This window comes from Cucurbita pepo, chromosome 13 (assembly GCF_057944985.1).
Source record: "Cucurbita pepo subsp. pepo isolate OVF chromosome 13, ASM5794498v1, whole genome shotgun sequence".
NCBI classification, from domain to species: Eukaryota; Viridiplantae; Streptophyta; class Magnoliopsida; order Cucurbitales; family Cucurbitaceae; genus Cucurbita; species Cucurbita pepo.
This window is the reverse complement of record NC_141810.1, coordinates 3133508-3145985: the sequence shown is the minus strand read 5'-3', so window position 1 is coordinate 3145985 and position 12478 is coordinate 3133508. Positions and strand designations below refer to the sequence as shown.

Genomic DNA, 12478 nt, shown 5'->3' with positions numbered 1-12478 from the left:
GTCTTTTGTTTTATAACCACAAATTCATACATTAATTTAGCATTGATTTTTCCCTTGTTGACACATGTGCGAAGTTGAGTCGAGTCGGATGGTTCGAATCCTCGATACAGGTTGGTGGATCAGGTCAACAGGTTCAGGTTGTCTCGTGGGTTGGAGTGGCTCCGTGTCGTCTCCAAGATCACCTCATTGCACCACTTGCAGAGTGTCACAACCATACTATGAAGAGACTAGGTTGTGACCCTCACGTCATGACAAGCAAAGCGGCGTCCCTCAAGAGACACCCATCTGGCCACATGAGGCCAATATGGAAGAGTGTCATGATGCGATCGAGGAGGATGATGGATTATCAACACACCACCACGCGAAGTGGGCATCGAAGACAAGACAGAGATAACGAATAGACATGAGGGGCAAAGATAGGCTTGTTGAAGGGTCGGGTAGGGTCCCGGGCCTTAACCTTGAAAGTCGGGGTTCCAGAAGGAATCTAGGCATACGGTTCGAGAGTTAAGTCCGCCATATGAAATATGAATGCTCGCCAAGTTTGATGTCAATCGGACACCGAACGGACAATACATGACACCGTATGACCGTTCACCAAAATCATGTCTATGCCTAGAAGATTGAAAATGGCTCAAAATGTAGTATAGGGTACCATGGTGTTAGCTCTCCACCACTCCTGGGCCTTGTAGCCTAAATGAGCCACCTTGTGGCACATACGTGTGTCACAGTGTGGGCGAGCATGCCGAAACGAGTGTCTCGGGCGACTTCCTTTGAAATGAGTTTTTGAAGGACAGTACCGGACGACACGGGTGTGCCAGTATTGCGCCCTAGCCCACGTGTTGGAGGTTACTACATACACCCGCTATCCGGTATGGTATTCGTAAATGACTCGGCATGGGCACGGGAGGGTCAATGCCTCGATAGAACTCGGATGGTGGATGTTCGGGAAGTCCCGATGAGATGAACGACATGCAAGCCCATTCTCGAGGTATGATGAGTGAGTTATGATGACCGACGACATCTCGAGACGCGAGATGACGTCAAGACATATGGATCATGTCAATGGGGGTCGAGATGACAAGATGAGATGCGACGTTGCATTAAGAGACCTTGGCCCGAGCAGAGGCAAGGTCGAGCCGAATAACTTGGCCCAGTGTAGAGGCAGGTCGGATGTGTCGCAGACGATTGAACATGCACGCGCAGGCGGCGTGTGTGGTTGAACAAGCTTGGATTCCGCACAAGCGATGTTCAAATGGCGAAGACAAACCTCACCTAAGGTTCAACAAAGCCACAAAGCCGGGGCAAAAAAAAAATATATGGGGCTTAATTCCCCCTAAGGCTGGTCGTGAGCATGTCAAGATCACGACGCCACACGGTAAATAATGTAGGACCATGACACAAAGCACCATGTGTTAAGAATATAGAATGACTAAGAAATGTTTAAAAGAAATGAAAGTTACTACCTCACCTATAAGGTGCACCTTCCTGCTCGAGTGTCACATGCCCATTAACTTCCGCCTTGGTTCATCCCTGAACCACATCGTATAGGGAGTGATATTGTTCTGATACCATTTGTATTGATCCATCCCCAGCATTCTAATATGAATTATGAATCTGAGTCATTACAAGTGGTATCAAAGCAATACCTCTCCTAGTAAGATGTAGTTCAGGGATGATTACGAGCATTTGTGTGGCTTAATTATAGGAACTTCATGACTAATCGTGCTTTCCTCGGAATTCATTGTGTCATAATTATAAATCGTTGTCATTTGTCAATTCAAATAATGACCCTTAGTTAAGACCAAGTCATACTTGTTTTCTTCCTTTTCCAAAGAATAAAAGACAAATATATCCCTTAAAAAAAAAAAAAAAAAAAAAAAAAAAAAAAAAGTCATTTTAGGATTCATATTAATTTAAAATTTTATATTGATTTTTCATTAAAATAAAATGATTTTTAAATTAAAACGTACATTAATTAAAAAATAGTTTAAATTAATAAAAATACCTTTAAATTAAATTGCGTGCTCTGTCAAAAATGCCCCTAACTTAAAAAAAAAAAAAATCATTAATATCTTCGATTTAAACGATCGTGTATTAAAAATATTTAATAAATATGATGCAAGTAATAACAATTAATTATAAAAGAATTAAAATTTAAATTAATTAATAAAAACAAAATGAGAAAAGGTCTCCAAGGAAATTAAAAATTAATTAATTTTTTTTGTTTTTTGTTGAAATTTTCAAATAATGGGTTCTTTTTTTCCACAAGTTTCAATCAAACTTTGGTGGATAAATTAGCTTTCCATATCCTTTCATGCCTTAATATCAACCAATGTCTTCTCTTTCGAGGCTTCTCTTCCTCGCCTTTTGCTTTTCTCGGCTATTCTTCAGCTCAAATTCCGAACACGAGGATAGAAAAGTAACATAATTTTCTCTCTAAATCTCCATTTCCGTCGTATTTTCAGTCTAATATGTCGTTTTTTGATTTGCAGACGTATATTGTGTACATGGGAAGTCATCCAAAAGACCGAGTTTCGACTCGGTCTCATCATGTGAGAATGCTACAAGAAACTATCGGCAGGTGATTGTTTAGGTTAAGTTACGAGTCCAGTCTGTGAACGTTTATGTTTGTGTCTAACAAATCTTTATAGTTTGATAAGTATCGAATAAGTCATCCTTGAACTTTAAATTGGTCAAATATTTTTTACTTTAATTTGTGTTAATTTTTAAAGATCTAATTTATTAGACATAATTTTTTTTCAAATTTAAAGACTTATGGTCGAGAAATATACTAATTAAGAAAAATAAAACTTTATTTCAGTAGTTTTGCTCCACATTCTTTACTCCATAGCTACGAGAGAAGTTTCAATGGCTTTGTTGCGAAGCTGACTGAAGTCGAAGTCCAAAAAGTTTCAGGTACGCTCGTAAAGAACCTAAGATTAGGTTCTTTTTCCTTTGCGAAGATCGAGAGAGTGAAAACATTTACAGCGAGTTAAAAACATAATGTAAAATGTTTGAACGGTATGGTTGAATATTTTCGGGTCTTGAAAACATCCCTATAAACCATTTTAATTCTCTCCCAAAAAAATAATATATATATATATTTTTTTTTTAATTTTAGAAATGAAGGGCGTAATATCCGTTTTTCCTAATGGAAAAAAACAACTCCACACGACAAGATCATGGGACTTCATGGGACTGTCCCAACAAGCCAGCCGAGTTCCATCAGTGGAAAGTGACATCATTGTCGGAGTACTAGATACAGGGATTTGGCCGGAATCGCCTAGTTTCCTCGACCAAGGATATGGCCCGCCACCACGTAAGTGGAAGGGTAGTTGTGAAGTCTCATCCGATTTCTCTTGTAACAAGTACGTTCGATTTCGTATATTCTCAAAGATTTTTTCGTAGCAATTTAGGCTTCGACATTTAATTTGTAAGAACATAAGTCCTAATATTAGATTCTCTATGTAGTAAAATCATTGGAGCTCGATCATATCGTACCAATGGTCAATATCCTATAAACGATATCCAAGGTCCAAGAGATTCAAATGGCCATGGGACGCATGCGGCATCAACAGTAGCAGGCGGGTTGGTCAGACAAGCGAGTATGCTTGGTCTTGGCTCTGGCACAGCAAGGGGAGTATCAAGTTTATGCAAAACTGTACCTCACACTATTGAGGACATATTCTATTTATATTGGCAAAAGATTAACTAATAGATCCGATTTCATAGGAAACTAACGAAGTAAGCCTATTCTTATGGCATGACTAACTTCAAGCTATTCTAATGGATTGACCAATTCTAACAGTCCCCTTCAATCCCAACAAGTCTTGTACATGTTGAGATTGTTACAATGTGTAGTAAAAGGAGTTTTAGACAGTGGTTTTGTCAGGATATCAGCTACTTGATCACTTGATGAAATGAACCGAACTTCCATTGCTTTACGTGCTACTTGTTCTCGAACAAAATGAAAATCAACTTCAATATGTTTCGTTCTAGCATGAAATACTGGATTTGAAGTTAAATATGTAGCTCCGAGGTTGTCACACCAGAGGCGAGGAGCCTTTGATTGATACACGCCCAGTTCCTTCAGTAATGACTTGATCCAAATCATTTCTGCAGTAAGATTCGCAATGGCCTTGTATTCTGCTTCGGTGCTTGATCTTGACACTGTAGCCTGTTTTCTGGAACTCCATGAGATTAGATTTGCTCCAAGAAATACAGCAAAGCCGCTAGTTGAACGTCGATCATCGGGACAACCAGCCCAATCAGCATCAGAAAACCCCGACAACATCATGGTTGATTTCTGAATTTTCACTCCTAATGCTAGTGTGCCTTTAACATAACGAAGAATTCTCTTCACAGCACCCCAATGAGCATCAGTAGGTGTATGAAGATATTGACACACTTTATTGACAGCAAATGCCAAATCAGGCCTAGTCATTGTCAAATATTGTAGTGCTCCCACTGTACTTCTGTATTTGAATTGTTCTTCAGCTGATAAGGGTATTCCTTGTTCTCTGAATAATTTTTCAGCAGAACCCATTGGTGTAGACATAGGTTTGCATTTTTCCATGTTTACTCTTTTCAACAAATCTAAGGCATATCGTCTCTGTGACAGTATGATACCATCTCGTGTTTTCTTGACTTCAATACCCAGAAAATACTCAAGATCACCCAAATCTTTTACTGCAAAATCTATTTTCAATTTCTGAATCAACCTTTCGGTTGCTTGATCAGAGGAGCTCACAATAATTATATCATCAACATAGATGAGCATATAGATAGTTATCTCTCTGTTTTTGAGAATAAAAAGAGATGAATCAGCTACTGAAGCCTTGAAGCCTAACTCAATAAGTTTTCCAGTCAACCTTGAATGCCAAGCTTTTGGGGCTTGTTTCAGGCCATAAAGGGCTTTCTTGAGCTTGCATATGTAATTCTTTGGTTTGGCTGAGTCTTGAAATCCTGGTGGTTGTCGCATGTACACTTCCTCTTTCAGAATTCCATGCAAAAATGCATTTTGGATATCAACTTGTCTCATATTCCAGCCCTTGGTTACTGCTAGCGAAAGAATGACCCTGATTGTTGACGGTTTGATCACAGGGCTAAAAGTATCAGTGTAATCAACACCAAATCTTTGCTTGAATCCTTTGGCAACTAATCTTGCTTTTAATCTTTCAACTGACCCATCTGCTTTTCTTTTCACTTTATACACCCATTTACTATCAATGAGATTTATTCCAGGTTTGGGTGGAACTAGATCCCAAGTGGCATTTCGTTTTAGCGCTGAGAGCTCATCATTCATTGCTCCTCTCCATCTTGGATGTTGCATGGCTTCCTGCAGGTTTCGAGGTTCAGTAGCAGTCTCTATGATCGGAGTTGTGATAGTTACAGCGCTTGCGAATTTTCTTGAGGTTTCTGAATATCTGATAGTTCCATCAGTGAATTGTTTAGCTTGTACAATGTTATTTCTCAACCTTGTTCGCATTGGATGTTGACTAGCTGCTTCAGTTGGTTGATCAGACACATGTTCATGAGTTTGGTTTTGAGCATTGATCGAACTGCTCTCAGCTTCATATTCTGCAATTTCCTCTGAACTTCTTGTATTATCTGCAGAAGATAAGCTGACACCAGACAAGTTGTCACTAGCAATATTATCAGTTTGACCATCATTCATATGGGAATTACTAACAACTGGTTCAATATCTGTAAGAGCATTTTCAGTGTAAAAACTAGCAAGTTTGGCTAAGGCTGGAAGTAGAACAGGATGATGTGGATTTGTGGTTTTGTTTGGTGGCTTAGATTCTTCAAAAGGAAAAACATTTTCATCGAAAACCACGTCTCTAGAGATGTAAATACGTCCTGTACTTCTATTTAAGCATTTATATCCCTTATGAGAAGAACTATAACCCAAGAATATACATCTAGTAGTTCTGAAACTCAGTTTCTTGTTGTTGTAAGGCCTTAAATTAGGCCAGCAAGCACAGCCAAACACCCTAAGCATGGAGTAGTCTGGACTTTTACCAAACAATTTATGAAGTGGTGTGTCTTGTTGTATGGTTCGGCTGGGCATTCTATTTATAAGAAAGCAAGCTGTGTTGAAAGCTTCATCCCAGTAGGATAGAGGCATGTTGGCTTGAGCGAGTAAAGCAAGGCCAGTTTCTACAATGTGTCTGTGTTTTCTTTCGACTAACCCATTCTGCTGGTGTGTGTGAGGACAGGAGATATGATGTTCAATGCCTGTGGATTTGAAATAATTGTGTAACCGATGGTATTCACCCCCCCAATCTGATTGGACGGAGCGAATTTTGGTATTTAGCATAGTTTCAACATGTTTTTGAAATTGAAGGAACACAGACTCAACATCAGATTTGCATCTCAGAAAGTAAATCCAAACATAACGACTAAAATCATCAACAAAGGAAACATAATATTTGGAATTATTTACTGACGCAATGGATGGACCCCATACATCAGTGTGAATTAATTGAAGGGGTGCTGTAGATACATGCTGAGAAGAACCAAATGGCAATTGATGTGCTTTCCCTAATTGACAAGCATTACAAATTGAGGAAGAGGGAATATTAGTATCTATAGCTAAATTATTATCTTGTAGAATTCTAATGGTAATTGGAGATGCAGGGTGCCCTAGCCTTCTGTGCCATTGTTCTTTCGAAAGTTTGGCTGTCAGCAAGGCTTGACTGAAATTATGCGGTAGAACGTATAGGCCATTCTTACATCTACCGTGGAGCAGGAGTTTCTTCGTGACTCGGTCTTTAACCAAAAAATAGTTTGGGTGAAATTCTACAACAGCATTATTATCAGATGCTAGTCTTTGTACTGAAATTAGGTGCTTATTGATTTTAGGAACATATAGGATATGTTTCAGAACAAGAGATGAACCAGAAATTAATGAATTCCCAATATGAGAGATAGACAAACCTGCGCCATTTGCAACCTGAATTTGGTCGGTGCCAGTGTAGCGTTCTCTGGTGGTAAGCCTCTCTAGGTCATTGGTGATATGATCTGTGGCTCCAGTGTCAACATACCAGTTTGTGTCACTAGTGTATCCACTTGTTGCCAAAGCTGCTTGTTTGAGATTATTTTCGGCTTGATATGCCTGATCAAATCTGTGCCAGCATTGCAAAGCATCGTGATTGGGCTTACCACAAATCTGACAGACAATGCCTGAGCTGCTTTGTGTCTTTGATGGTTGACGTCCAGGATTGTTCACAGTACGCCTTGATTGTCCATGACCACTATTTAACTGACGACTACGACCGCGACTACCTCGACCTCCATTGGCACCTCCACGAATGGATATCCTATTGACATTGTTAGCAGATGAAAGTTGCTCAAATGTACCCTTACGCAAGTGCCGCATCTCATAGCTCAGCATGTGAGCATACACGTCGCTGACAGTGTATACATCTGTTCTGGTTGTAATGCTTGTGACTAGAGGATCATAATCTGGACCAAGTCCTTGCAGCATGTAGGCGATGAGTTCTTCATCCTCTATTCGCTTGCCAATGGCAGCAAGTGTATCACCAAGATGTTTTACTTTACGAAAGTAGTCAGCAATTGTCATGTCCTTTTTCTGGATAGTAGAGAGTTCCATACGGATCTGCATTGCTCTTGCTCGAGATGTGGAAGCAAATTGTCGCTCCAGCGTAATCCAGGCTTCTCGTGCAGTGGTGATTCCAACCATCGTGCTGAGAACCTCCTCAGTGACTGATGAGTTGATGAGGCTGAGTACCAGCTGGTCCTGGGGGTACCAGACTGTGAACTCAGGGTTGATGATAATTTTGCGATTCCCTGTTTCTTCACTTGGTTCAACGGCGATCGTCTGGCTTGGTGCAGGCATGGATCCATCCACAAAACCAACAAGGTTTTGGCTACGCAAGTAGGGAAGGATTTGGGTAGACCACAGTAGATAATTTTCTTGTGTAAGCTTAACACTAATCACCTGACTGATCGACGGAGAAGACATTGTGTTGATTGGGATTGACATGTCTAACAGCAGAGGCTATGGATCTCGTGGATCTTATTTCTGCTCTGATACCATATCAAGTTTATGCAAAACTGTACCTCACACTATTGAGGACATATTCTATTTATATTGGCAAAAGATTAACTAATAGATCCGATTTCATAGGAAACTAACGAAGTAAGCCTATTCTTATGGCATGACTAACTTCAAGCTATTCTAATGGATTGACCAATTCTAACAGGGAGGAGTCCCATCCGCACGAATCGCTTCCTACAAAATATGTTGGTCTGACGGTTGCCGTGATGCTGATGTTCTTGCCGCATTCGACGATGCCATTGCGGATGGAGTTGATATCATCTCTTTCTCGGTCGGAGGACGCAAGCCAAGAGATTACTTTAATGACTCTATAGCTATTGGAGCATTCCATGCAATGAAAAAAGGAATCCTTACGTCAATGTCTGCTGGCAACAGCGGTCCAAAATCTTTCACTGTTAGAAACTTCTCACCTTGGTCTTTATCAGTAGCAGCTAGTACTACTGATAGGAAATTTTTATCTGGAGTTCAACTCGGAGATGGAAGAAGCTTCGATGTAAGTCATATATATATATAACATACTTTTCGATCAAATTTTATGAACTTGAATATAATTTTTTATATATATATTTATGACAGGGAGTCACGATCAATACATTTGATTTAAATGGAACACAATATCCATTGGTGTATGCTGGAAATATTCCTAATATTGGCTTCAATGGATCCATCTCTCGGTAATGTTACTGATTTTATCGTTTAATTTTCTTGTTTTGTTATATGTCTTTTAAAAAATTAAATTATGTTCGAGTTGAGTTTTTGGGTACTATTTTTTAAACCATGACGATAAACTAAGTTAGACTCGAGTTGAGTTGAGTTGAGTTGAGTTGAGTTGAGTTGCTATTTTGTGACTATAAAACGGAAAATTAAGATTTTTTTTTTTTTTTTGTGAAATAGATTTTGTCTGACGAACTCGGTAGATAAGGAGTTGGTGAAGGGTAAAATTGTCCTTTGTGATTTTTTTGTATCACCGACAAATTTGAGTTTTTTAGAAGGTGCAATCGGGATTATAATGCAAGACAATAATCCAAAGGATCTGACGTTCCCTTTCCCTTTGCCTGCCTCCCATCTCGGCACACAAGAGGGAGCTCTCATTTCTTCTTATGCCAATTTAACTAGGTAATTAATCCAATCTTTTTTACTTTTAATCTCAGTAATTACCATTACTTAACACTAATTAATTACATCATTATTTACAGCCTTCCAACGGCTACTATTTTAAAAAGCACTGAAGGGAAGTATAAAGAAACCCCTTTTGTTGCATCCTTCTCTTCAAGAGGTCCAAATCCAATAACGCCTGATATTCTGAAGGTGATTAGCTTCATAATCATTAACTTAATCACTCTCTAATCTTGATTATTATTAGTATTATTGAGTTGTCTGTTGTGGCATTGCAGCCAGATTTGAGTGGTCCAGGTGTTGAAATTCTAGCCGCATGGAGTCCTATAGGCCCACCCTCAGGAGCCGAAGATGATACCAGACAACTCCTTTTTAATATCATTTCAGGGACTTCAATGTCTTGCCCACATGCTACCGCTGTTGCTGCTTATGTTAAGTCGTTTCACCCTTCTTGGTCTCCTGCTAAACTCAAATCTGCACTTATGACAACAGGTATTAACACCAATACTTGACTCATAGCTAGCTTGTATAGAGATGTTTACACGGCGGAGATGGGGAAGCTTTTCATGTTCCCATCTTCGCCTCTTATTTCATTTCACGTTCCTACAAAATTCTCTATTTATTTTTGCGCACTCGTTCTTTCTCCAATCGATGTGGGATCTTGCTAAATCCACCCTTCTTTGGGGCCAGCGTCTTTATTGGCACGCCCCCTTGTGTCTACCTACCCCCTTCGGGGAAGAACCTCCTTGTTCGTTCTTTCTCCAATCGATGTGGGACCCAGCCAAATCTACCCTTCTTTGAGGCCCGGCATCCTTACTGACACACCGCCTCTTGTCTACCCCTTTCGGGGAAGAGCTTTCTCATTGGCACATAGTTCGGTGTCTAACTCTGATACTATTTGTAATTGCCCAAGGCCATCATTAGCAAATATTGTCCTTTTTGGACTTCCTCTTAAAACATTAAAACGCATCTTTCAGAGGTAGAGAACCGGTATTCACCCGGATTTTGTCTTTTCCCTCAAGGTTTTTTTGGGCTTTCTTTTATGGGCTTCCCTATTACGCGTTTGCTAGGGAACAAGTTTTCATACCCTTATAAAATATTCGTTCTCCTCCCCAAACCTATGATAAGGATTTAAGCGGGGTTTGAGAGCGAGTTTGGGGATGGAGAATATAATCACTACCCTCGGCCCCGTTTAGCTAACGGGTAAAAATCTCTCACCACTCTCTCCCCCATTTAAATGGAGATTTTCCTCTTCGTTCGAGATTGGTCCTCCGGAACAAATGGATATCTCTAAGCATGCACTCATTTTAACGATTTTTGAATTTACGAATGCAGCATTTCCCATGAGAGCTGACCTCAACCCAGATGCAGAATTCGCATATGGTTCAGGCCACATAAACCCTTTAAGCGCAGTGAATCCCGGATTGATCTACAACGCCACTGAGATCGACTACGTAAGGTTCCTTTGTGGTCAAGGTTACAGCACCAAGTTGGTCCAGCAAGTTTCTGGAGATAATAGCTCGTGTTCTCGAGGCGATATCGACCTAGTTTTCGATCTAAACTATCCTTCATTTGCTCTTTCCACATCTATCTCAACCTCAATCAGCCAAGTTTATAGAAGAAGGGTCACAAATGTCGGGTCGGCGAATTCGACGTATAAAGCCATAGTTTCGGGTCCTTTGGGGCTTAATATTACCGTAAATCCTTCTGTTCTTTCATTCAAGGCCTTGGGAGAGGAGCTGAGGTTTGAGGTTACAATTGAAGGAAGCATCAGTAGTAGCATTGCGTCGGGTTCATTGGTGTGGGATGATGGCAAACATAAAGTGAAGAGTCCTATAGTAGTCTTTGATGAAAATACCTTTATTAATTAAGTAATTTATTATTGTATTTTTTGAATTACCTAATGTATTAAATTAATAAAAGTATGAGTTTTGTTTAGGATATTTATAAATAAAATGCATTGAATTAAATAACTTTGGTATTATGTGAGAATATTATCATAATTTTATATTACATTAAATTATTGAAACAATTTACATTTCAATGTAATACATTTTTGTCCTAGCGGGCGTATACATGATTTTGGTGAACGGTTATACACCACGTATTGACATGACAAGAATAGTAACAACCTAACTACATGTGAAAATAATTAAAATGGGTTTAGAATAGGTCTGTGGCCATGGACAACACGTCTGGACAAGCATGACAGCAACATCTCTCTTACTTTCTCCACAGTGGAATTCTTCTTCGTCGCATAAGGTATTGCTTTCTTGTGTCTGGTTTGTCTTTCTGGTCTGGATAATAACATTTCAAGTTACTAACATGAACAACAGAGCTAGTCCTCGTTCAAGGGAGTAATGGAACCTATATGATGCCTTCCTGACATTCTAAATGATTTCGACTGGTTCTTGTTGCTTTGAAATCAAAGTTGATCTAACCTCAGCTTGATCAAAATTCTTTCCCTATTTTGGAATTGTAGTGGTCGACGCTTCCGACCAGTTATTCTCTTCATCCATTCAAATGGTCTTTCTGAGTAAACATGAGTTACTCTAGTGTTTTTGTCTCCTCCTTCGGTGAAAGTGCTAGCTTGGGGTCTCACCCCATCATTTGGGTGATCATTAACAAGAGTCCTTATAGGTCTGATGAACCTGAGTCATATAGCTCTTTGTGAAATTCAGCTAGCACGAGTTGAGTTGTATGATACATATTTGTGATAGGCGATCTTGTCCCCAATATAGAATCAATACCATGATCTGTCTCGTTAGGTTGGGATAAATACTTAGTATGATCGTCAAACCTGTCGTGGTGTTCATCTAACGATGGCAATGTTTCTGGTGGAGTTAGCTCACTCGAGCTCTCCTCTTCAACCATGGCAATAGGAGTGAGCGTGGGTTCATCGTGGGTAAGGTCCCTTTTCAACTGTAGTACCGACATCATATGGTTGACCGGTGTTAGTTTAAATGATTGTGGGGTTGGACCCCGTTACCACTAAACATTTCGTTAGAGGCATGGGAATGACTTTATGTTCGAGTTGTAAATCCATCCTAACACGAGGTCGAAGTCATCCATCTTGACAATCACAAAATTAGTTTGTGTAGTCTAAGTCCCAAGCTCGATCAAAGTTCTTTTTACAATTCCTAAGACAGGTAGGGTTACCAAATTGATGACCTTCATTCTTCATGTATCTCGATGCTAGAGGATGTTTAATCATTTTGCTTTGGTCTTCGTCATGAAGTTATGGTTAGCTTCAGATTCGATAATAGTATTATTGGC

The 12478-nt window shown here is 39.6% G+C and overlaps 1 protein-coding gene and 1 non-coding gene across 2 annotated transcripts; one reads left to right on the top strand and one right to left on the bottom strand.

Annotated features, from left to right (window-relative positions):
• The first annotated feature begins 2291 nt into the window (after positions 1-2291).
• On the top strand, positions 2292-11186 carry LOC111808661 (cucumisin-like). The gene is made up of 11 exons (XM_023694777.2): positions 2292-2419; positions 2493-2581; positions 2822-2916; positions 3122-3368; positions 3472-3641; positions 8236-8579; positions 8663-8760; positions 8981-9202; positions 9283-9394; positions 9481-9694; positions 10538-11186. Exons 1-11 carry the CDS (start codon positions 2333-2335, stop codon positions 11071-11073), a joined length of 2214 nt encoding a protein of 737 aa, XP_023550545.2. The 5' UTR covers positions 2292-2332; the 3' UTR covers positions 11074-11186.
• On the bottom strand, positions 7387-7522 carry LOC147789638 (small nucleolar RNA Z247). The gene has a single exon (XR_015411606.1). It is a non-coding gene; the product is annotated as a small nucleolar RNA Z247 (small nucleolar RNA).
• Positions 11187-12478: the final 1292 nt, after the last annotated feature.

What these genes read in the sequence shown, in the direction of transcription:
- LOC111808661 (XM_023694777.2), top strand. Translation starts at nt 2,333, where the DNA reads ATGTCTTCTCTTTCGAGGCTTCTCTTCCTCGCCTTTTGCTTTTCTCGG. An exon ending in CTACAAGAAACTATCGGCAG is followed by an intron (nt 2,582 to 2,821) that starts GTGATTGTTTAG and finishes ACTTTATTTCAG; the next exon opens with TAGTTTTGCTCCACATTCTT. An exon ending in CGAAGTCCAAAAAGTTTCAG is followed by an intron (nt 2,917 to 3,121) that starts GTACGCTCGTAA and finishes TTTTAATTTTAG; the next exon opens with AAATGAAGGGCGTAATATCC.